The 21,948-nt window shown below is 37.3% G+C and overlaps 1 protein-coding gene across 12 annotated transcripts in view; it reads left to right on the forward strand.

Annotated features, from left to right (window-relative positions):
• Nucleotides 1–345: 345 nt before the first annotated feature.
• The window catches only part of EMSY (EMSY transcriptional repressor, BRCA2 interacting), an 83,160-nt gene continuing 61,557 nt past the window's right edge, over nt 346–21,948 (forward strand). For 4 of the 12 annotated variants that reach the window (XM_055549134.1, XM_055549137.1, XM_055549139.1 and 1 more), the window contains exons 1-8: nt 348–654; nt 2,340–2,448; nt 7,695–7,794; nt 9,299–9,373; nt 10,712–10,753; nt 14,124–14,299; nt 15,895–16,047; nt 17,773–18,032. In XM_055549134.1, the coding sequence (XP_055405109.1) occupies nt 2,379–2,448; nt 7,695–7,794; nt 9,299–9,373; nt 10,712–10,753; nt 14,124–14,299; nt 15,895–16,047; nt 17,773–18,032 (876 nt within the window). In that variant the 5' untranslated portion in view covers nt 348–654; nt 2,340–2,378. Of the gene's footprint in view, nt 655–2,339; nt 2,449–6,718; nt 6,854–7,694; nt 7,795–9,298; nt 9,374–10,711; nt 10,754–14,123; nt 14,300–15,894; nt 16,048–17,772; nt 18,033–21,948 lie in introns of all 12 variants that reach the window. The other 8 variants (XM_055549141.1, XM_055549143.1, XM_055549136.1 and 5 more) reach the window with 6 other exon arrangements.

Here is a 21,948-nt window from a genome sequence, read left to right on the forward strand (position 1 = left end):
TGTCAGGTCTGGCAGTGTGGATGTTCTCTCCTCAAGCTGCGTCTGGCGGGGCTGGAGGCCGTAATAATTGCTCCCAATACTCTTGAGGAATCCGAGCCTAACCCTCAACGGCGCTTCAGGGACCAACAAACTTCCCAACCTTTCCTAACCCCGCCTAGAATAAAGGTCTCAGGGAACCCTCGGCTCCAGCTACCGACGCCATCTTGGCCGCTACGTGTGACGCCACACGTAGCGAAACACGCAGCGGAGAGCCAGCCCATTGGCTGAGAGACCCGAGGACAGGCGCGCGAAGCTGGGAGAGGAGGGTATGGGAAAAACTACAATCCCAGCCTTCTTTGCGCGTGCCCACCGAGAGCGAAAGAGGAGGGAGTTTGAGTTCAGACCACAAGTCCCAGCAATCCTCGCGATGTCTCTCCCTTTGCTTTCAAAACGTGGAGGAAAAGAGGGACAGAAGAATGGAGATCTTCTGGTGTCCGTACTTCGAAAGGCGGGAAAGGCGAACTACACCTCCCGACTTGCAACGCGCGGCTGCGCCTGCGCCCTGATACCTGTCGCCATCTTGCCCGTTCAGAGGCACCGCAAACAAACCCAATTCCTGGTGTCCCCTAGTCTTGGCGGAGGAGCCTTTTAGATGAGCTCAGAAAGGCCGGGCAGGTGGGTGACTCTCAGACAGAGTGCTGGGAAGAGCTGGCAGGATAGCCAGTCTGAAGGACCGCCGGGCCAAGCATTTGGAGCCTGGCTTGGGGCGCCCAGCCCCATCCTCCGTTGTCTCCTAACGGGATCGTGGGGCTCCCCGAAGTGGGCTTAGGGGAACTGGCAGGCCTGGTGCTGGAATTGCGGGGGTCCAGCTCCTGGGGGCCTGCCGGTGAGTCTTGGTCGTCTACCTGGCTGTCCGAGCGTCTACTCTTTCTCTCCGTTGTCCTCTCCGCTAAGGAGGGAGCGAGGCGCTGATGCCTACCAGAGCCCTTGACTCCGGCTACTGGTCCTTACAGAGCTTGGGTCGCGGGCTTGACATTGGGGTGGGCGCTGAGCGGCACGGGTGAGGAGGGTGGGCGGGCTACTCTTGTTGTGGTGTTGCGAGAGAGTGCGTGTTTGGGGAGGGGGCGGGGCGGGCTGGCCTCCTTGACACTTGAGTCGGGGGAGGATTAGACAGGATTCCGTTTCCCGGAGCGGGCTCCGGCAACCTCTGCCCAGGTTTCCAGTGCGATGCGGCCCCGCAGTAAGGTCCTCTGGCGGGGACGCATCGGGATGCCGTGACGTGGTGCTTGATTCCGGCGGTCGCCGGCCACCTCCAAGATCCTGTCGGGAGGCGGGGACTGGCTTGTGGAGGGAGCGGATTCCTTTGGCTCTGCCCCTTCTTCCTCTTCCCCACCCCTTTTCTTTATGTCATTCTGCCGACTGGGGCGCGCAGTCCAGTTCTCCTTGCTCTGGGTTGGTTCTTAGCTGAGAGGACTATGGGAAGTAGGGGGAGGGGGTTCAACTCCAGGCGTGGAGCTGGAGTTAGCAGCCCTAGCTCTTGGAAAAGAGATAGCAGTTATTACGGATCGATGCCTGATTCCTAGTCTAGACACTGAGCTCGCTCCTTCTTACATTCACTCATTCATTCATTCGTGTTACTCTTCTCAATCACTCATTTATTTAACAGATATTTACAGCAGATCTGCTGTGGGCTAAGCAGGTATTGTGTAAGGGCCCAGCGCCGTTGTCTTTTTCAAGACCAGGGGATTACCAGTCCGAAGTTTCTGACATCTAAACTTTTGGGAAACGCTTTTGTAAAGACTTCGGGGTGTAAATTCGTCTTTCATTGTTAAGACGAGGAGACAGTTCCATTTATCCACTTAGCATCTTAGGATCTTTACATACTGTATCTCATGTAATTCATAGTGAGAAACCTGGCAGAAGTCAAGTAAATTAATTGCCCAAGATTACATAGGTAGTGGCACCTATTAAATAATGTGCCTGCCACTAGAATAAGAACTTCACATACACTGTTATTCAGTTCTTATAGCTGGGTGATAAAACCTCTACTTTATAGTAACACATGTTCAAGTAGACCTGTTTACCCAGGATCACACAGCCAGTAAGTTGTAAGATCTAATTAAAGCCTATAGGTGTCTGATACCTATGTTCTTTCCATGTGATAGCCTGGAATAGTAAACTCCCAAATGGTTAAGTTCTTCATTTGTCAGAAGTTGTAAAATGTGGAGGTGAAATAGGATTTTGAGATACTTTTACTGGTTTTGCTTCTTAACGTGTGGATAGCCAGGTGAGTGGGCTTTTGAATGCACTTTAGCAATGTGCCCTTTTGTAATTTGACCTTTTGGTTTTTGCTTTGGAAGGGAAGACAAGCTCTTTGGGGCTACCAAAAAGAAGCAGCAATGCCTGTTGTGTGGCCAACACTTTTGGATCTCAGCAGGGATGAATGCAAAAGGATTCTTCGAAAATTGGGTATGATTTTCATTTCTGATGTTTTGTGCCTCTCTGTGATGCTTTTTGCTTTCTATTTGGGTCATGACTGTTTGCATGGATGTCATATTTCATGCTGTTAGAAATCCTTTAGAGGTGTATAGTTCTTGTTTTACTCTTTGTTATTTCCTTAGTGCCTAGCATAGTGCTTTGTACACAGTAGATGCATGAATCATATTAATAATAATTGCAGCTAAGAATTCTTCAGGGCTACTGGACTGAGTCCTTTACATTCAATATCTCATTTAATTGTCACTCAAACCAGATAGGTATTTTTCTTTTTATGTCCACATTTTACAGATGACAAAACTGAAGCTTAGAACCCAGACTAATTCTTTAGTAAGTCGTGGGGTCAGAATTTCAACCCAGGGAATAGGATTCCAGTCTCACTTTAACATACTCTTAGGCTTCATGAGTGTGTGTGAATTACATGTGTGTGCGTGTGTGCTCAGTTGCTCAGTTGTATCTGCGACCCCATGGACTGGAGCCATACTGTTTCTGAATTCTGAGTTAATGTAAGCTATGATGACTTTCCCAAATTATATTTTACTCTCAGTAATAAAACACCATTTATGCTTGTAATGAACTATTTAGTGCTTCTTTTCCTTTAGGGCAGTCTTTCTCAAACAGCATTTAGGGAGAGAATTAAGCCCTAATGCTAAGGCCTTCATTGTATGTAATGAACCAAGTTTTCTACCTGCATCTAGAATGGTATGTTATGTATTATCTTTGGGACAATTGAGAAAAAAAGAGTTACTCAAATCATTTTCTGTATTCTGTGATTCAAATGAGAATCCTTGGTTGAGAAATGTAGCCTTAGACTCTGAGATTCAAGGAGGACATTTTTGTCTTATTTACCACTGTAGTCTCAGACCAGCATATAGTAATGACTCAATAAATGAAAAAAATAATTTGGAAAAGAACATTAAATGTTTTGGCAGAGGAGAGCCTGGTAAGCTGCCGTCTATGGGGTCGCACCGAGTCGGACACGACTGAAGCGACTTAGCAGCAGCAGCAATTATTTAGATATCTGTGATTTTGAAGGGGAAAATGCGGACTTTGAATTCACATAGATTTAGGATCTTGGTCCTGTTACTAATGACTGACATCCAAAAGCAAGTTGTTTAATCTCCCTAAATCTATTGATAATTTTGTAAATGAAGGGTAATAATAATCTGCCTCATAAGTTTGTGGGTTAAGTGTATACAGAAAGGGCCTATCACAGTGTCCGACATCTGAGTATATAGCATTTTAAAGCAATTGCTTTCAGACATTTATTTATTTGCAGTTGAATGTTTTCTTCACAAGAAATCTTTGTTGGAAATTCCTGTGGATAAATCTGAATCATAGCTAGTCTGGCCTTAACTGCTAATAACCTTTGCCCTTTTTATTTCCCCTTAGGGGCTACCATGAAGATTTCTATATTTTAAACTATTTCTTAGCGTTGTACTCCAGTACCTTGGTGGTTTTTTTTTTTTTTGGTCAATTATTCCTTTATTTTATTTTTTTAAATTTAACCTTATAAGTTAAATTTTTACTACCCATTCAAGGTTTTCTATACACTGATAGACAATTGGTCTAACTTGTTAGCTACCAGTTATAAAATTGGATTTGTATTTATTTCATAGCTGAAATAGTTACAGAGTTATTGTGATCTGTTCAGATCACAGCTGCAGTCAGCTGCTTTAGTTTCTGGGCTTTTGGAACCTCAAATCAGGAGATTATGTTTAAATATAAAAATTGTAAGCTTTAAGTCTTAGATTTATCCTTACTTTTAGTCAGAGCTGTGTAGGTAATGTTGCTGAAGAGCTGCTTCTGTACTGAAGAGAACAGCCTTCCTATAGGGTAATGTCATCTTCAAGGATCCTTCTTTTGGGAGGTGAGCTTTGATAGAGATTTGCGGAATGACTTCCTCCTCACCCGTTGGCTCATTATCATAACAGTGAAACCTTTGAATTGCTTTCAGACACTGGCTCTAGGTCCAGAGTTTAGAGAAGGTACTGTGTTTAAGAGTTAGCTTAAAATATTTTAAGGATTAGCTTTTAAAAAGATTCTTCTAAAACAGTTATAAATTATTTTAATATAAGATGTTAAACATTTATATTTTACTTGTGAAAGTGTTAGTTGCTCAGTTGTGTAGCCCACCAGGCTCATCATTACTTGGGATTCTCCAGGCAAGAATACTGAAGTGGGTTGCCATTTCCTTCTCCAGGGGATCTTCCTGACTCAGATCAAACGTGGGTCTCCTGCCTTGCAGGCAGATTCTTTACTGTTTGAGCCACCAGAGAAGCCCACATAGACATTGGGATAGAGAATTTCTATCTCTATATAATGCTAACATGGGGCTTTATGAAATACAGTATTCATATTGAATGGCAGGTTTGCTTAAATGGAATGGGTTGAGGCTTTATTAAAATAGTTCAGATCTTTTGTTTTCTGTGGTTTTTCATGTGTTAATTGTTTCATTATACTTAAGTCTCATTAAAGTTCACACTGTAATAGAAGGGTATAAAAAATAATACCAGAAATTCAACTGAGCTTGATATTTGTCAGAATCTTAGGATTCTCATCAAAATGGAAATCCACAAATGTGAATGAGGTTGGGAAGCTAGCAGATGTTCTTTATAGTGAGTGAATTTCTCATTGAATGAAAGGAAAGTGTGCCTTGGATTGTGTACCTGTGAGAACTGTGTTCTGAGTTATGTAGTTTTGTGTGTGGTTGCTACCTCTTCTATCCATGACTTTTTAGTTAGACTTGGAATGAGACTTGAGTTGTCAAAATCTTTGTCTTTACTTAATTTCAGTTTCTAAAAAATACTGTGAAATAGTGAAATTTTGATCACCATAAATTTCACAGGCCAAAAGTGAACCTTTTCCTCAAATCACTTCTCTCTGACCTCTCCATTTCTTTTTATGGTATTGTCATTTTCCTAAATATCTTGGAAACTGAAAAACCTGGTTATTTTCCTTCTGCCATTCCTTCCACATTTAATCAATCACTGAGTCATATCAAAAACTTTTTAGACTGGGGATAGTGGCTTTTCTTAGTCTGGCCCCAAATTCTTTTTCTATTTTTATCCTTGTTGGATTTTAATCACTTTGAGAATACGGACCTTGTTTTGTTTATATAAAGATTCGCCTTGGTACCTTGCAGTAGTAGTAGTGTTCAGTTAGTAGTTAGGTTTGAATTAGTGACTAGCCAAGTACAGACATATTTTTACTTTTCCTAGTATAAAACTCTCAAAACAGTGACTATTACTGGAAGTTTAACATCTTTATGAAACATTATATGCTCTTTTACTCTATATTCTTTTTGCACATTTGCATCCCGGCCACCCCCGCCCTGCCTAGAGCACAGTTCTGTTTCTGAGTAAAGCTTATGCTTCTAGACTAGATGATGTTTTTCCTCTGTGCCTTTACCACTGTATTGTAAAATGTATCAGAATTGTCTGATGACTTGTTTCATTGTAACTTTATTCTAGAGTTAACTTCTTAAGGCAGGGTTTAGCATACTATCTCATATATATAATGGGATTCAACACTGATTTGTTGAACAAAATACTCGATAAATGAGGCATAAACATTTAGAGTATAGGATTTCTTAACTTATCCCCAGTGTCTTTCTGAACTCTACTTTGGGTTCTGATAAAAGCTGAAATATGTTTTTTGGATCAAAGTATTTCCAGGGAAGCAGAGATTGTCCTTCCAGAAGGACCACATGAAACATCTACCTAATATCCAGTGTAGATTGAACATGCAGGATGTTTACACATGGAATAATTCAGTTGGACAAGACATGTCTAGTTAATATGGTCAACTCACTCTTCTATATAAATTCTTTTTTTTTTTTGACAGAACTGTGGATAATACAAACTGAATGAGGCTACTATTTTACTGTTATTGTAGTATCTTGAATGCAGCTATGCATGCCTTAGTTATTTGGCTAACATTCAGTATCTATTATATGTAAGGCATTGGCAAATACTGGTAGTAAGTTGGATCTATTAAGAAGATAACTGTAGTTTGGATACTTATTTCCCATCATTTTGTTTTGTTCAGGTCTACTTGTCTCATAGTGTTTATGGTTTGAAACAACTATTTTATTATTTCTCATGATTCTGTGGGTTGCTCGTATTGCCTGAGCTCGCTCACATGGCTCTATTCAGCTGGAAGCTTAGCTGGTTAGTTGGGCTCAGCTAAGGTGGCTGGGCCGCTCTCTCCATGTGACCTTTCATCCTGTGCTTCTTCACAGCTTGGTGATCTTAAGGTTCCAAGAGAACAAGGCCCTGTGTGCAAGGCTGCTGTTTGCATCATGTATGTGATGTTCCATTGGCCAAAGCAAGTCACATGCCAAGTCCAGAGTCATTGTTGGAGGTACTATAGAAAGGTAGTACATGAGGAAGTTCACTGAGAAGCAGGCATGGTTCATTGGGAGCCATTGAGGGCTTTTTGGTTTTATAGTTTAACCACTACTAGGGACAACAGTTTCATTAAATAATAGTTGTTGCTGTGGAAAGTTAGTGAAATGAAACTGTCTGGAATTAGGTTTCTGTGTATTATGTCCTGATTTCTGTAAGAGTGAAAATTCACGTTTGCTAATCTGCCTTAGTCATTTTGCTGGTGGTTTCAATTTGTTGGTGGTTTCTTCAAGGTACCTTCAAAGTGTCTTCTAGGACACTAGGTAAAGAAGCTAGGATCAGAGATGAGAAAGGACTTACCTAGGGTCACACAACTAATGTCAGTGCTGGAGCCAGAATCTGGTCATTTGACTCTTGATCCAGTAGTTTTTCAGTTGCACGCTACTCACAGATGGAATATAGGTTGAATTCTTAGGCAAGCTTAAGGAATTATTTCAAAATTTTATCAGCAAAGCTACCTATCAATAATACTAAGAACTTCTCTTACCAGCCTTATTATACCACTGGGAACCTATTCCCAGTTGTTGGTAGCATCCGAGTTGAATGTTCTTCAGTGATATGTAAAGCAAAATATTTAGACTTTTCTTCCTAAACTTTTACACACATGACTTCTGTGAGGCAGTAAAAAAGAAAATAAGCTTATAAAAGCCACATTTAATGTATGTTAGTAGATAAAATTTTTAATAAGAGGACATTAATGAAATATTTGCATATTGATTTTTAGGTTTCCTGCCCTGAAGTTTCACTGTATATAGCCATACTATTAAAATATTGATGGTCTATTTTGATAAAATAATTTTCTTCTTCTAGAATTGGAGGCATATGCTGGAGTTATCAGTGCACTTCGGGCACAGGGAGATCTCACCAAGGAAAAGAAAGATCTTCTTGGAGAACTCTCAAAAGTTCTTAGGTAAATTATCATAAAAGTTTGTGAGACATGACTCTAGGAATTTCATTTTGAGATATTTTGGTACTTTTCACTCTTAGGTGTTCAAGTTGTTGGTACTTAGAGATCCCATCCCAGTTGTGTGCTTTGTTACAGAAAATTATGTAATTTACCATTTATTCTGTACTTTAATCAGAAAAGGTTTAAGGCAGGTTATTTTAGCTTTGGGCTAGTTGGAAAAGGAAAATATTTTTAACCTGGGTAAAGGAAAGAAGAGCTAGGAGTGACTGGATATGAAGATCTAGAGTGGCCAAGTGGCATCTGTTAGGGGGTAGAAGAAGACACTAGGAAGTTGTTGTCTTAGTTATAGAAACGGGTAGTGATTATATAGTCATAGCATTAGGGACAGTTGATCCCTTCAACTTCCCATTAGTGTGGGACTTCAATTCATTAAAAAAAAACCTGGTGAAAGGGGTTCTTTGATACTTTGCCTTGATCCATTCTTAACATCTTGAGCTTTCTCAGAAAATTCAGTGTTTTTTTAACTGAAATTTCCTTTCTACATTTAAGACCATTTTGTCCTATATTTAAAGTGAAAATAGGGAAGAGATTTCCTCCCCCCCCCATGTTCAATTATCAGTCAAGTAGATATGTTATTAAATCCTGTCTTAATGCCTCCATACTTAACAATTTATATTTTTTGTTTGTTGTTTATATTGCCTCATAAATTCTGCTTTTAAGCCCCTTAAATATTTTAATCAATGGTATAGATTTAGCTTAGTAATAAAGATTACAGTTTCAAGGGTGGTATTCATTTTATTGAGTATTTATGAATGGAATGGGTATAGCCTTTTTTTTAGTTGTTTAGATTTAACTTTACATATATTTAATCAGGATCAACATAAGCACATTTTTACCATAGTGGTGATGTGATATAATGCAGAAGACATGTAGCTTCAGTGTTGAGTAATAAAGGAGTAATATCCTGGTATCAAGTTTCATAGCATATGAAACATTATCTTGTCACTTTTATTTCTTTAGTATATTCACTGAACATAAAATTTTAGACTCTTAAGCTTTAGAAACGACTTTCTTTTGAGGGCCAAAATCTCAGTAACCATGATTAGAGGTCATTCAGTGGTTTGTATTTTTAGATAACAGGAACCTCTGCTGATCTTGACTATGGTCTGACATTTCTGAGTTTTGGACGTTAATGACTTCATATCAAACTGAATTTGTCTTTCTGTGATTTGTAATTTGTATAATTTGTACAAATTTATAATTTGTAATTTATAATTAGAATTTAGTTACAAATTCTCTCTACAATTACACAGAATCAGTCTGAATCCTTTTCTATGACTTTAATTAAAGCATTTGAAAATATATATATTAGACCCTTGTCTTTATCTTTTTTACACATCAATTCCCCTCCTCCCCCACAAACAAAATGTTGACTTAAACATTAATAAAAGTATAGAGAAGAGCTGCCTGCTTGGCAGAGTTCTATAATGGCTATTTTTTTTCATAGCATCTCAACAGAACGCCACCGTGCTGAAGTTCGGAGAGCAGTAAACGATGAACGGTTAACAACAATTGCACATAAGTAAGCCATTAGTCATACCACCCCTGATTTTTCATGACGTAGTATACCATAGTTTTGAAACAGTCTTCCTATTGTGTAGAGATTCCTGAGTCTTTTATCTTGATAGTAATATCTCTGTACTCAGGGATCCTAACCATAGCTGTGTTAACTGTTTATTTTATTGGTTATGTTTTGCATTTGGTTAGGCAAGCTTTAAGTACTCAGGTCAAATCCTGTTACAATGTAATCTCTGTGTACCTAAAGGCCTCAGCAGTTTAGCAGGTGATTCCTTTATTTGAAACAAAGTTTAATAACAAAGTAGCGTGCTTCCCAAATTTGACAGCCCCTTAGAGTTTCTTTGTAACAGTATTTGATATGTATACATATTGCTTTGTAAATAGGCATTATAAATTTTTTGACTAATATTTCATGTATTTTGAGATTCAGAAAAAAGATTGTAACATATAGCCTGGTTTTAAGAAATATGAATACAATGTATTTTAATTTATTTTGAAAAGACAACAAAATACAATTATAAAGGATTCTTATCAAATTGCTTTCAGATCATTATAACTATTTGATAGATGGGGTGGAGGGTGGTGGAAAGTAGGGACTGAGCATTAATGGAGTATGTATGGAGAGAGTGCCTCCTGAAAAATAGAAAAGAGCAGAAATTATCCTTTAAATGTTAATGCAAGATGGTAGGAACATTTGATAATTAATAAGGTATGTTATAGAATAATTCATTTGCTTTTTATTTTTGTCTTAATATGAAGTAAAGCTACAAGAAAAATTTTGATACCTTTCCATTCTGTAATAAATAGTGCTTTTAACCCAATTGGCAGTATTAGTATTGACCCCAAAGATCCATTAGCTTCATGTTGTACTTCTCTGTTCCTCATTTTACTTGACTGATAAAATGGGGTGCTATCTTTTTAACTGCATAGTTTGAAAGATAAGCAGTTTGAATTTGGAGATTTTTCAGTGGTAGATATCTATGCACTGTGGAAATTTGGAAATTTTCCTCTAGTGACATTAAGTATTGTTAGGCCAACATGGCTGAAACATTTAAATATTAATGTGCTCCTTCTTTTAAATTTCTCTAAACTTTTAAATTGAGATACTCTAAAAATAGTAATTGAGCCTAGATTCTAATTTGAGAACTGGTAATAGGAAACTTATGTGCCAGATAATGAAGTAGTGAATAGTAGTTTGCAATCAGGGGCACTTAGAGACAAAATTAGTACCTTAAAAACATTGGAACAATATTGTGGGGCAATTAGTTATAAGTTGATGCATCAGTTTCATACTTAAAGATAACATTTATTTAGTCTCCTTTTCCTTTTTTCCCCTTTAAAGAATGAATTTATCCTTATATTTGGGTGAAAGACCAAGTTACAGGTATGCAAATAGGTTATTATTATTTCAGGCTTTTTCTTGTATTTATTTCAAAATTGAAGCTCTCAATTATTCAGGGGCACATACTTCATTTATGAATTAACCGAGCCCCTTGCTTTTCCTTCTCTTCTCCTCCTCCCCTTCCTAATACTGCCCACCCTTTAGCTATTTTGCTGCTTGAAAGTAGTCAGAGGGTGGGAAGGGAGAGGAGGTGAAAATTTTAATTAGTCATTTTACTACTTGTTAGTTGTTCTGGAAAAGGTTTGATGGAAGAAATTTTAAGTATTTGCCAAAGTATTTTGGTTAATATGTGAGTTTCTTTAATCTGACCTCTCCCTTTCCCTCCTCTCTCTATTAGCATGGATAATTGAGAGTTGGCTTCTACCTACCTGTTTCCTCTTTTTTTCTCTCCTTTTCTGATTTCTTTAATACATGAATTTAATTTTTTGAAAAACGTTTACTTCAGTGTATAATTTTAAGCTTCTCAGGCGTTTCCATACTCCTGTTTTAATATTTTATATTGTGGTTTTAGTTTGACCAGATGTTGTATTTACTTGTGGAGCCCAACGGGCAATGAGTGGGTAATGCTGAGAAAGACATAGATCCCTCATCTGTCCGTCTCCTTTGCCGTCTGTAGCAACAGAATCTAGTTCTAAAGATTATCTATAGGTTTCATACTCTGAGCCTGAAAAAAGTAACTTGAGCCAAGGAGGAATGCATCTGAACTGACTGCATTCCCTTTCTCCTCTCCCTTCCCTCCCCCACTCAAAACAGCAGCTTAGGCCAGAAGGAATGTTTGAAAGGTGAAAAGAAAGCCAAGAAGATTGAGCACAAAGGAGGTGGAAACAAAAGGAGTCGAGTGTCTGGGATCAAAGAAAAGCCTCGCTTGAACCATAACACGTTTTTATTATTTGATACTCTAATTCAGTTTTGAAACATGACAGAATATTATAGTATTAAAGCCTGGAATGTTAAGAGACCTCACAGTTTTTAATTGGGCCACTCTTGGATCTAAAGAAAGTAGCTATCCAGAATGACTGATCTCTTAACTCCTTCCCCATCAGCTAGTCATTCATGGATACTGTATGAGCCTCTCTGTGAGGATTTCATGCTGGTGCCATGCACACCAAAGGATGCAAGGGCCAAGGTAGTTCTACTAGTGTCAGACTTCTCAGAAAAGGGGCTTGGAGCAAGGTTTCCACCCCCCTCTTGCTATATTTAGTATAAATAAAGAGATGTTCTCTGAAACTTAGGAATCCCAGGGAAGCCATGGAATAAGATGTTTACAGAAACCTGTAAAATTCTTTTTAGATGATTTGTGCAGCTAATGCATATTTACACCCTCATTAATAAGCAAATAGGAATTTTAAATCTAATTCTAACATGATGAGTAATTTTTCACTCACTTAAAAAAATTTGAGCATGTTTGCGTGAGTAGAAATTTGGAAGATTTATAGATGTTTTTAAAAGTTGCAGTTGTGTTTTTTGCACTGCAGATTCTGTCTTTTCAATAGCATATATATTCGTGTGTTTAAATTATTAATCTTCCATAATTTCTGCCACTATTTAACAGTGTACCAGGTAAGTGTAGACATCATTTTATTTGTGTGGTAAACTTTCATCAGCAAATTTTTTAGCGACTTTCTAGTAAAATGGTAGCAAAATAGGAGTAAGCCAAGAAAATACTGAATAGCTTTTAGAATTTTTTCCCTTTGACAATCAGTAATAGCCCTTTTCTGTCTCTCTCGTTGTACCATTCTCTGTTTCAAAACTAGCATCAATTTGGAGATTACATGATAACAGATTTGTGAGGGTTATCGGGGTCTTAGGAATCCCTCTTTCCCGTGTCTTAGGTAGGCCTGTGTTAAACCATAGGGAATTTGCAGATTTTCCACAATAACTCAGTTGGATTCATCAACTCCTAGAAATTCTTTTCTTAACTGAATGTAAATTCTTCTCAAGTTGTAATTTGTTTCATTTACTGAAAGTTTGTAGATTAGACAACAGTGTCTAGGTAGTATAAATCAAAGGCAAAAGTTTGACATGAAACACATTTGAAAATTTTTATACCTTGTACTTGTGTTGTGGCAGTTCATTTCAATAGCATGATGTATGCTTGTTAAAGGAGCTGTTTAGTAACTGTGTGACCCTAAGCAAGTTATTCAACCTCTTGGTAACTCAATTTTCCCATCTATAAAATGGAGATGATAATATTACCAATTTCATAGGATTGAAAGAATTATATGAGTTAATACAGGCAAAATATTTAGAACAATATATCACATATACTAAGTGCTAATTGATGTTAACTATCATCATCACTGTCATCATCATCATTCCACTATCCACTAACAAGAACTTTTGTGTACTCTTATCAAGACTCAGTGGACACACAGAATCTTAAACTCTAGGTTGGGTTGTAGAATCTTTGGTTTTGAAAAAGGTGCGCAAGTATTTCCAACTTAGTGAAGAAATTGATTGATTGATTCTGGGTGAATTTTAAACCTTGACAGTCACCATTAGTTAGACCGCTGCCTTTATTGAAGCCAAGCAAAGGGAAGAGAAAAGCTGTCTTTTCATGCTTCAACCTCCGTTTGGACTCCTAGGATAAAATTTGCTCAACAAGTTTAGAGTAAAATTGAGAATAGTGTCTGCTAAGGAATAGAGTTCAGTTGCCTCAAACATTTCTAAGAGTGAAGAATAATATAAATAAGTAAAATTAAAATAGTGGCAGATTTCTTCCAGTGTCCTCAGATCTAGTCTACTTATTTTTAATAGAAAGGATAATAATATAACACATTGTCAGTGACACCTGCAGTGATATGTACAGCTTCGCACCTCCCAGTACCTAGTCTCCCTCGTTTACTGCCTCAGTTTCCCTTGTTTGAAAGCCTTAGAACCTCTGGCCATGCAGGCAGTTAAGATAATTTTGCAAAAATTCAGTGAATTTCATCCTTAATTATTAAGGAAAGTCTGATTTTTGAAATTGAGTAATTTTTACCTTTTTAGCCTAATTACAACATTGTTCTAAAAGTTGGTAGAAATACTAGTTTTCATCTTCAATACCAACCAGATTTAAACTAATGAAAATAATGTTGATGTTTATTTACAAGGCATGGGACAATTTTCCACAGTTTCAGAGATGTTCGTTATAAGATTCAGATTATGGAATAAAATGTGTGAAAACCTAAGTGTATGTAAGATTCCTTAAATTCTGATTTTTATTCATAGTTTTGATCTTGCTTAAAATAAAGCCTCTCCTGTTCACTCAGGGTACTTTTTTTATAATTTAAAAAGTTATATTTGAATATATGTATTTAATTCAGTTTTAGCTATCGAGAACTCGTGTAGCAGCATTTTCTTTTTTGTTTAGTATGTCTGGACCTAATAGCTCCTCAGAATGGTCCATTGAAGGTCGTCGATTGGTACCCCTGATGCCCCGGCTGGTTCCCCAAACTGCCTTCACTGTAACAGCTAATGCTGTTGCCAATGCAGCAGTTCAGCACAATGCATCTCTTCCAGTGCCTGCAGAAACAGGAAACAAGGAAGGTGAGTAAAGAAATATTTCAGTGTGTAGAGATGACTTTCCTTGGATACTTTCAAGAAAAGTTATCTTATCTTTCATCTGTTTTTGTCCCAGTATTCAAACGCTGTGAAACGTAGTGAATAACTCTTGTTCTGAAACTACAAACTGCCGAGTTTTTAGTCTCAGCCAAAATTAAATATCCCTTTTGTTCAAAGTGAATTACATTAATCACAAAATTGCAAAAAGCCTTGGAATGAATTTTTTGATAGGAACCTGTCTTGTTAGAAGTGGATAAAAGGCCTTAGAAAATTAATAAGGCAATAGAAGTCATTTATAATAGCTGCTGGAGAAAGATGCTGAACTGATACTTTAGAAAATAAAGTTCTGTTTTTGTCTTCTGAAATCAGTGGTATATGCTGCTTCTCTGTTCCAGTCAATGTGTTTAATCTGTTAGGGGTTACATGGCTGATGGAGAAGGCTTTCTTATTGTTATTTAATCTAGTCATTGACACATGCTTTAAAATTCCTTGGAATTTCCTAAGGTAACCAAGAGTAATATTAAATTTGAGAGTGCATGTTTGAGTTGACTTCAGTAGCTTAGTTTGGTGTTATATGAAAATGACCCTGAAAATAACACAGTTGTCAGATTATTTTGGGGAATTATCTTTTTTTGACTATCTGTGGATAGTGGAACAGAATGAGACATTCCTTTCATACATGCCAGACTCTTTTACATGTAAAGAAGCTATATTTAGGGAGAGACAGTTATAAGTGTGCAAACTTGGCCTTCATTGAATTCCTGTTTTCTTTGTTGCAGGAGAGATATCTTTTTTCTCTGCCCTCTTTTATCTCTTCTGTTTACCACCTCTCTGATTCAGTGGAAAGAATATAGAATTTTTGATAGTTCTAATCTAGGTTTAAGTCCTCATTTGTCATTTCCTTGCTCTGTGACCTCTACCCAGTCTTTGAGCTTCTGTGAGCCTTGGGTTCCTTGTCCTTAAAATGAGGATGTGGTGTTGTGAGATTAGTGATAATATATGGGAAGACTTTAGCATAATCCATGGTACTCATTCCTGCTTGTTACTGTTATTCAAGCAGTTAAAATACTGTGTTGTCATTACCTTAGTTATTATTGCACTGTTTAGATGGCAAGTGACTAGTGAGTTGTTTATAAGAGAAATTTACCTTGGTTTTCTCTAGGGGCTAAGTTGGAAATTTCTGTGGTTAGGGAAAACTGATCCATCACTCCATCATTGATACTGCTATTAGTATTAGAAAAGAGTATAAGTATATGCTTTTTGTCCAACTCCTGCCATGAGTAAATAATGATTTTCATTTTTCTCAGTTTTGAACTTGGTTTCTTTGTAACTGTGCTCTTCTCTGTTGTCAATGCCACCTGTAGACAACTGCTAAATACTTGGGGAAAACCTAGTTAAGTGATGATTTTCAGGAAAGGTTATTAATTTTTTTAACCTTTGGACCTAATTCTTAGTATTGGCTGCTAACTTCTGGTTATATGAAAATGTTAAAATTGGCCTGAAGTAAAAAAAATTATCTTTGTGTATGTGTGGACCGTTTTGGTGAAAGTTAACAGTGGACTTTTTTATCGTTCCTTCAGTAGTGGTTTGCTATTCCTACACAAGTACCACGTCAACCCCAACCTCTACCCCTGTTCCAAGTGGCAGCATAGCAACGGTTAAGTCTCCAAGACCTGCCAGTCCTGCCTCCAATGTAGTTGTCTTGCCAAGTGGAAGTACTGTTTATGTCAAAAGTAAGTGATATTCTCAGTGTTATCAGGGCCATCTTGGCTAAAAGCTGCAGCATAGGCTCTGATTAGATCTGCCTTCCTGATTAATTCATTGGCCCACTGGCTATAAGCAGTGGTTGGTTTTTGAACATTGTAAAGAATTCCTTTCCTGTAATTGTAGTCTTTGTAGTGTTTTTAAAAATTATGCAACATATCATCTAATTGTTAAATTTCAGTGAAGCATTCTAGAGCATCTTTCTTTCATATTTCTAGTTGACTGTAATTTTTTGACGTTTATTTGCAGTTGTTAACCCTTTGATTCTACCCTGTGAAGCACTTTGATGTCCAGTTCATTTTTTGCTTTCAATGTCTGTTATGTCAGTATTGATTTGCTTTTAGTGTTAACTCGAGATCATTACTATTTGACTTTCATTTTTCTCAATGTAGTTATAAACTTAATTTCTTTGTAACTTTTAGAGGTGGACTTTTCAGTTTTAGACAAATAATTTTAGCTCATGTCAGTCTTGGTTAGAGTCTAAAACTTAAAGGTATAAGGAGTTATGTTTTATCACCAATTCCATGAGTCATGCTGAGTGCTTTTGTAAATGTCTGCTTTATAAAGATTTCCTATGTATATTGCAAAATTTTGTTTTTCATTTGATTTTTTTCTTAAGTACAAGACAATTGAGGCTTTAGTACATAAAGAAAAAATTTAAACTTCGGGAGTATTATACCTGATTTCTGTGGATTTAGCCAAAATGGTCTTTTAAAATAACTGTAGAGGTCTATTTTTTAATTGTTTTTTAAATGTTGAAAGTGAATCCCAAACATGAAGAAAGTATTTCACATAATATATAGCTTGAAGTACCTGAAAGTTTATTGCTTTATTCTCAGAAATCACACAGGCAACATTAGTTTGAGATATGATCATTCATTCTCCTAACTTCATATGTGCAAGGCACTGTACCAGGGAAACAAACCAATAAGACTGAGTTGTTGACCTCTGAGAGTCCCTTAATAACAGGAGATGTGCAGACTGACTGCCACATTGCCATGGGATAAGTGATACCAAAAAGAATGTATGAAGTGCTTTCCAAGCTCAGAGGCGACATGGATTAGCATTGCTTGGAGTAAGGGAAGGCTTCACTGAGGAAATAGCTTATAGGATGATGATTGCTGGATGATGAAGAGGTCATTGATGATACTTGGTGTTCCCCAAAGAACAAGAGTATATAGAGATTCCACATGGATAGAGAATGTGATAAGTTGGCTTTGGGGAATGGTGAACATGTCAGTTTGCAAGGATTATAGGGTGGGTGGAATAGGGTATTGTGTTCTTAGAAAGATATGGGACCTTGAATGAGACAGTAATGATTTTTGTGCCTTATCTTGTAGGGAGGTAAAACTAAAAGATTTGAGGCAGGGCACTGGCATGATTAGATGTGAGATTTTTATAACTTGTAGTAGGTTGAAAGGTAGAATGGAAGTGGAGAAATTAGAATCATGTACACCTTTTAGGAGGTTGTCGCTGAAACACAGGCAGGAGATAAGGAGGCCTGACATGGCTGTAGGGTTAAAGTCGGGAAGACTCAGAGATAGCTCCCCTAAGGGAGGATTGATGAACTGTCTGATTGGGCATGAGGCAAAGGGAGAGGTCAAGGATGACTGATGACACAATGATTTTAAAATGAAGTATAAATACAAGATTAGATTGCTATAAAATTTAACGATGTTGTTATTGCCTTACAGGTGTTAGCTGTTCAGATGAAGATGAAAAACCCAGAAAACGAAGGCGAACAAACTCTTCCAGCTCCTCCCCTGTCGTCCTTAAGGAAGTTCCAAAGGCTGTCGTTCCGGTCTCGAAGACGATCACTGTGCCTGTGAGTGGCAGTCCTAAGATGAGCAACATCATGCAGAGCATTGCCAATTCCCTGCCACCTCACATGTCTCCTGTGAAAATAACCTTCACCAAACCATCAACACAGACGACAAACTCAACAACACAGAAGGTATGTAGTAGAGGGAATCTCTGTCTGCCAGGTGCTGCTTTAATCTCTTTCAGTCAATGTGATTCAGATTTAACAAACATGCACTGAGTACTTACTATGTGCTTGGCATTATGGTGGGAATGTTCACATCTTTCTTTAATTCTACATATAAAGCTTTGGGTTAGATATTATTATTTTACTTTTTGTTTATGTTTTTGTAGATGAGGCTCAGAGATGCCACATGACTTGCCTGATATGATATAGCTAGCAGATCTTCTAAGACTTCCATTTATTTCACTTTTATGGTTCTATTTGGAAAAAAAATTAAAATATAGAGGATTCTTTCAGCCTCTATTTGGATAACTTTACCTTTAGGAACTCAGTATTTATGCTGCCAGAGTAATGAAGTTGTCAGACAGTTAGGTGTTTCATAGAAGAAAGGAAGGATATGATTAAGTGAATAATTGTTATCATCTTATTTTTTAATTCTTGAAAGCTATCATTAATTCATTTCTAAACTCTTCTCTCAGTATGTTCAAGTCATCAATATTTGGTCAGTTTTGTTATTAGAACCCTCTACTTCCGACATTAATCTGGAAACTGATGGTGCCCTAGGCTTGTTACACACTGCTGTGTCTAAGATCTCCCTTCACTGTCATTCTGATCTTCCCCTTTCTTGGTTTATTTACAAATTTGCTGAAGTATATCCTCCAGTAGCTTCTTGGTATATGAGTGGGGTGGAAAGTAGAGTTGTTCAGACCTTTTGTGTGTGCGTGTGTGTGTGCACACATGTGCATATACTCAAGTTGTGTCCGACTCTTTGCAACCCTGTGGGCTGTAGCCTTCCAGGCCACTCTGTCCATGGGATTGTCCAGGCAAACATACTGGAGTGGGTTGTCATTGGAACCCACTGGAGTGGGTTCCTCCTCCAGAGGATCTTCCTGACCCAGGGATCGAACCCATGTCTTCCACATCTCCTGCATTGCAGGTGGATTCTTTACCACTGCACCACCTGGGAAGTCTTTGAGACCCTACATGGTAGACTGGAAATTTCTTTATTCTATCCTCCTACTGTCTTGATGTCAATTTAGCAAGGTAAGTATTCTAGGTGGGAGATCATTTTCCTTGAGAATTTAAAGATGCTGCTTCACTGGCTGTTGGCTTACAGTATTGCTTTTGAGAAGTCCAGTAATGCCATTATTATTCCAGACCCTCATTTTCTCTTGGAAAGCTCTTAGTAACTGTCAGAGTTCTGAAACTTCAAGGTAATTTTCCGTGGTTGTGGGTCTTTATTTTATCCATTGAGTTGTGGACTCAAGTGGCCCCTGTTATTCTAGTCACTCCTATCCTTCAATTCTGGAAAATTTCTTGAATTATTTCTTTGATTTTTCTCTGTCTTTTTTTGGATCACCTCTTATTCTGGATATTAAATGCCTAGATTGATCCTGGAATTTCAATCTTTCTCATCCCCAATTTCCATTTGTTTGCTTTTCCTACTGTAGTAAAGTAGTTAAAAGCTTGGATTTTAGAAGTAGACTTTCTGAATTTTGAATCCCATTTTTTGCTACTTACTAGTTATGTGACTTTGGGAAAACTAAACTCTTGATGTAAGTTTTTCTGTGGTAAAATAGTGAGAATAATATATCTATTTTATAGGGTTTTAAGGTGTAAATAAATGAGATAATAAATGTAAATGCATAGAATAGAGCCTGGCACATAGTAAATGCTCTGTATTATTTTCTTTATTTTTTAACTTTATCCTTCATTACTTGTCAGAATTTTTCATTTTGGTTTTTCTGTTTAAAATTTCTAGTAACTTTCTTGCTCTCTGAAAGTTCCTTTTTTTTTTTTTTAATAGTATCTTGCTCTTTCATGGTCACTATGTTCTTTTCTAATGATACGATAATTTAAAAATTTTTTTTCTTTGATATTTTCTCTCGTAAATTTCTTTTACTTATTTGTTTTGATCTCTGTCTTTAAGTTTCCTTAAACGTTGGCCACATCTATATATGGAAATGGGGACTAAAAAGCTGATGAAAGCTTTGTGAGTTGGATGGGACATAACTGGCAGGTGACTTTCATTGTGGGTTGACTTAGCTGGGCTGTTCTGTTGATAAACACTCAGTACCACTTTACCTCCGCCAGTTGTCATTCTCATTAAGGCTTTTTCTGGACGGATTCTTTAGAGAAGAATCTTCTAGTCTTCGCCTACAGTAGTAAGCCTGTCTGCCAATATCTTGTGAACGAAGGGAGGGAGAGGGCTGGATAGTCTAATCATTCAGTACATAAACTTTACTAAACCCCTCTGTTTTCACCATAGCACTTACTCTCCTCAGCCTTGTATCATCAAATTCCCTTGGATTCAATCTCTCCCTCAAGAGAATAAGTTTTTAGTCTTCCTTTAGGATAGGGGAGGATAGCTGGGGATCCTAATGCTGCTTGAACAGGTTTTCAACTGATTTCCATTTTTTTAATCCCTCTGTTACCCCCACTTCAGAAGCATCTGGTACTCTCAAGTTCCTGAGTCTTTCTGGGATTCTCTGAAAGCTGTCTTATTTTTTGTTTCTCTGCTTGCTGGTCTTAGATGTTCAGTTTTTTGAGTATGCTCGATTGGTTGTTACTTCTGTTTTCCACTTTTCAAAAACGTGGTAGCTGTTGTCTCCTTTCTATTTTAACCTTTTGGGTTTATGTGCCTCTTCTGAAAAATCCCTTCATACTGTTTTAGAGGGATTTGGGGGAAGGAGTAGAGGTGAATTCTTGTTTTCAGGAGTTTGCTTTCCTACTTTTAAGTCTTTAGATCCATGATAACTTTCATTTAAAGAAGCTCCTTGAGTTTCTTGGAAAGATGTCATTATATAATATATAAAAATTTTAATTTTCTTGATAAACTAGAAATGATAATGAATTGATCTGTGGAATATAATTTTGTCTTCAGCCTTAGGATGAGGCACCATAGTTTAGTATTAAAAATCAGGTAAGGATTTTTATAGTCAAAGAGGCCTGGGTTAGAACCCCAGCTCTTCCAATATGACTTGAGATAAATTAACCTTTCTAAATCTGTTTATCCATCTGTGAGATGAGGATAATACCTATTTTATAAGGTTATTGTGAGGATTAAATGAGACTGGGTATTTTATTTTTAATATTTATTTTTATTTATTTGGCTGCATAGAGTCTTAGTTGTGGCACATGGGAACTAGTTCCCTGACCCCCAGGGATCGAACCCAGCCCCCCTGTATCGGGAGCACAGAGTCTTAGCCACTGGACCACCGGGGAATTCCCGAGATTGGGTATTTTAAAGTACACAAAATGTATGTACTCAAAAAATGTTAGGTCTCTTCCCTTGCTGGTGTTTTAATGGAAAGCAGTGTTACCTAACACTAACTTTCTAATCTTTTTTGGTAGACTTATATAAAAATATTTTACTGGAAGAGATAAACCTATAAGTCAAGTCAGTGAACTTTAAAAAAAAATTTATTTATACTATTGGGAATGAACTGTTCCAAATAATGAATTTATTTCACTAAGCCTCCCCCTTAATATATAGAAATTGACTATTTTTGCTGACTTCTTAAATGTTACACTGAACATAATTTTTGTATTTGTATTTGATGGCTCCAGGGTAATCTTTCTGAATATCAATTCTTATACATTTTAATTATTGTTTTCTGGGCTAGCTGGATATTAGGTGTCTTTAGCCTGCTATACTCCAAGAATATTTAAATCTACTTCTGTAAATTTTTACTACCTTCTTTGCTGGATCCATTTTATCAGTAATTCTCTTCTCATCTCCCTCTTCTCTTCTGCTCTTTTGATATTTGAGAAATAATGTAGCAAAGTTATACCTAAAAGAGCACCCACCTCTAGTCTATGTCCTATTATTTCCTTATTCTGTCTTATTTTACTTTTATTCATTATACTTATAACTAGTTGACAT

This window comes from Bubalus kerabau, chromosome 15 (assembly GCF_029407905.1).
Source record: "Bubalus kerabau isolate K-KA32 ecotype Philippines breed swamp buffalo chromosome 15, PCC_UOA_SB_1v2, whole genome shotgun sequence".
NCBI classification, from domain to species: Eukaryota; Metazoa; Chordata; class Mammalia; order Artiodactyla; family Bovidae; genus Bubalus; species Bubalus kerabau.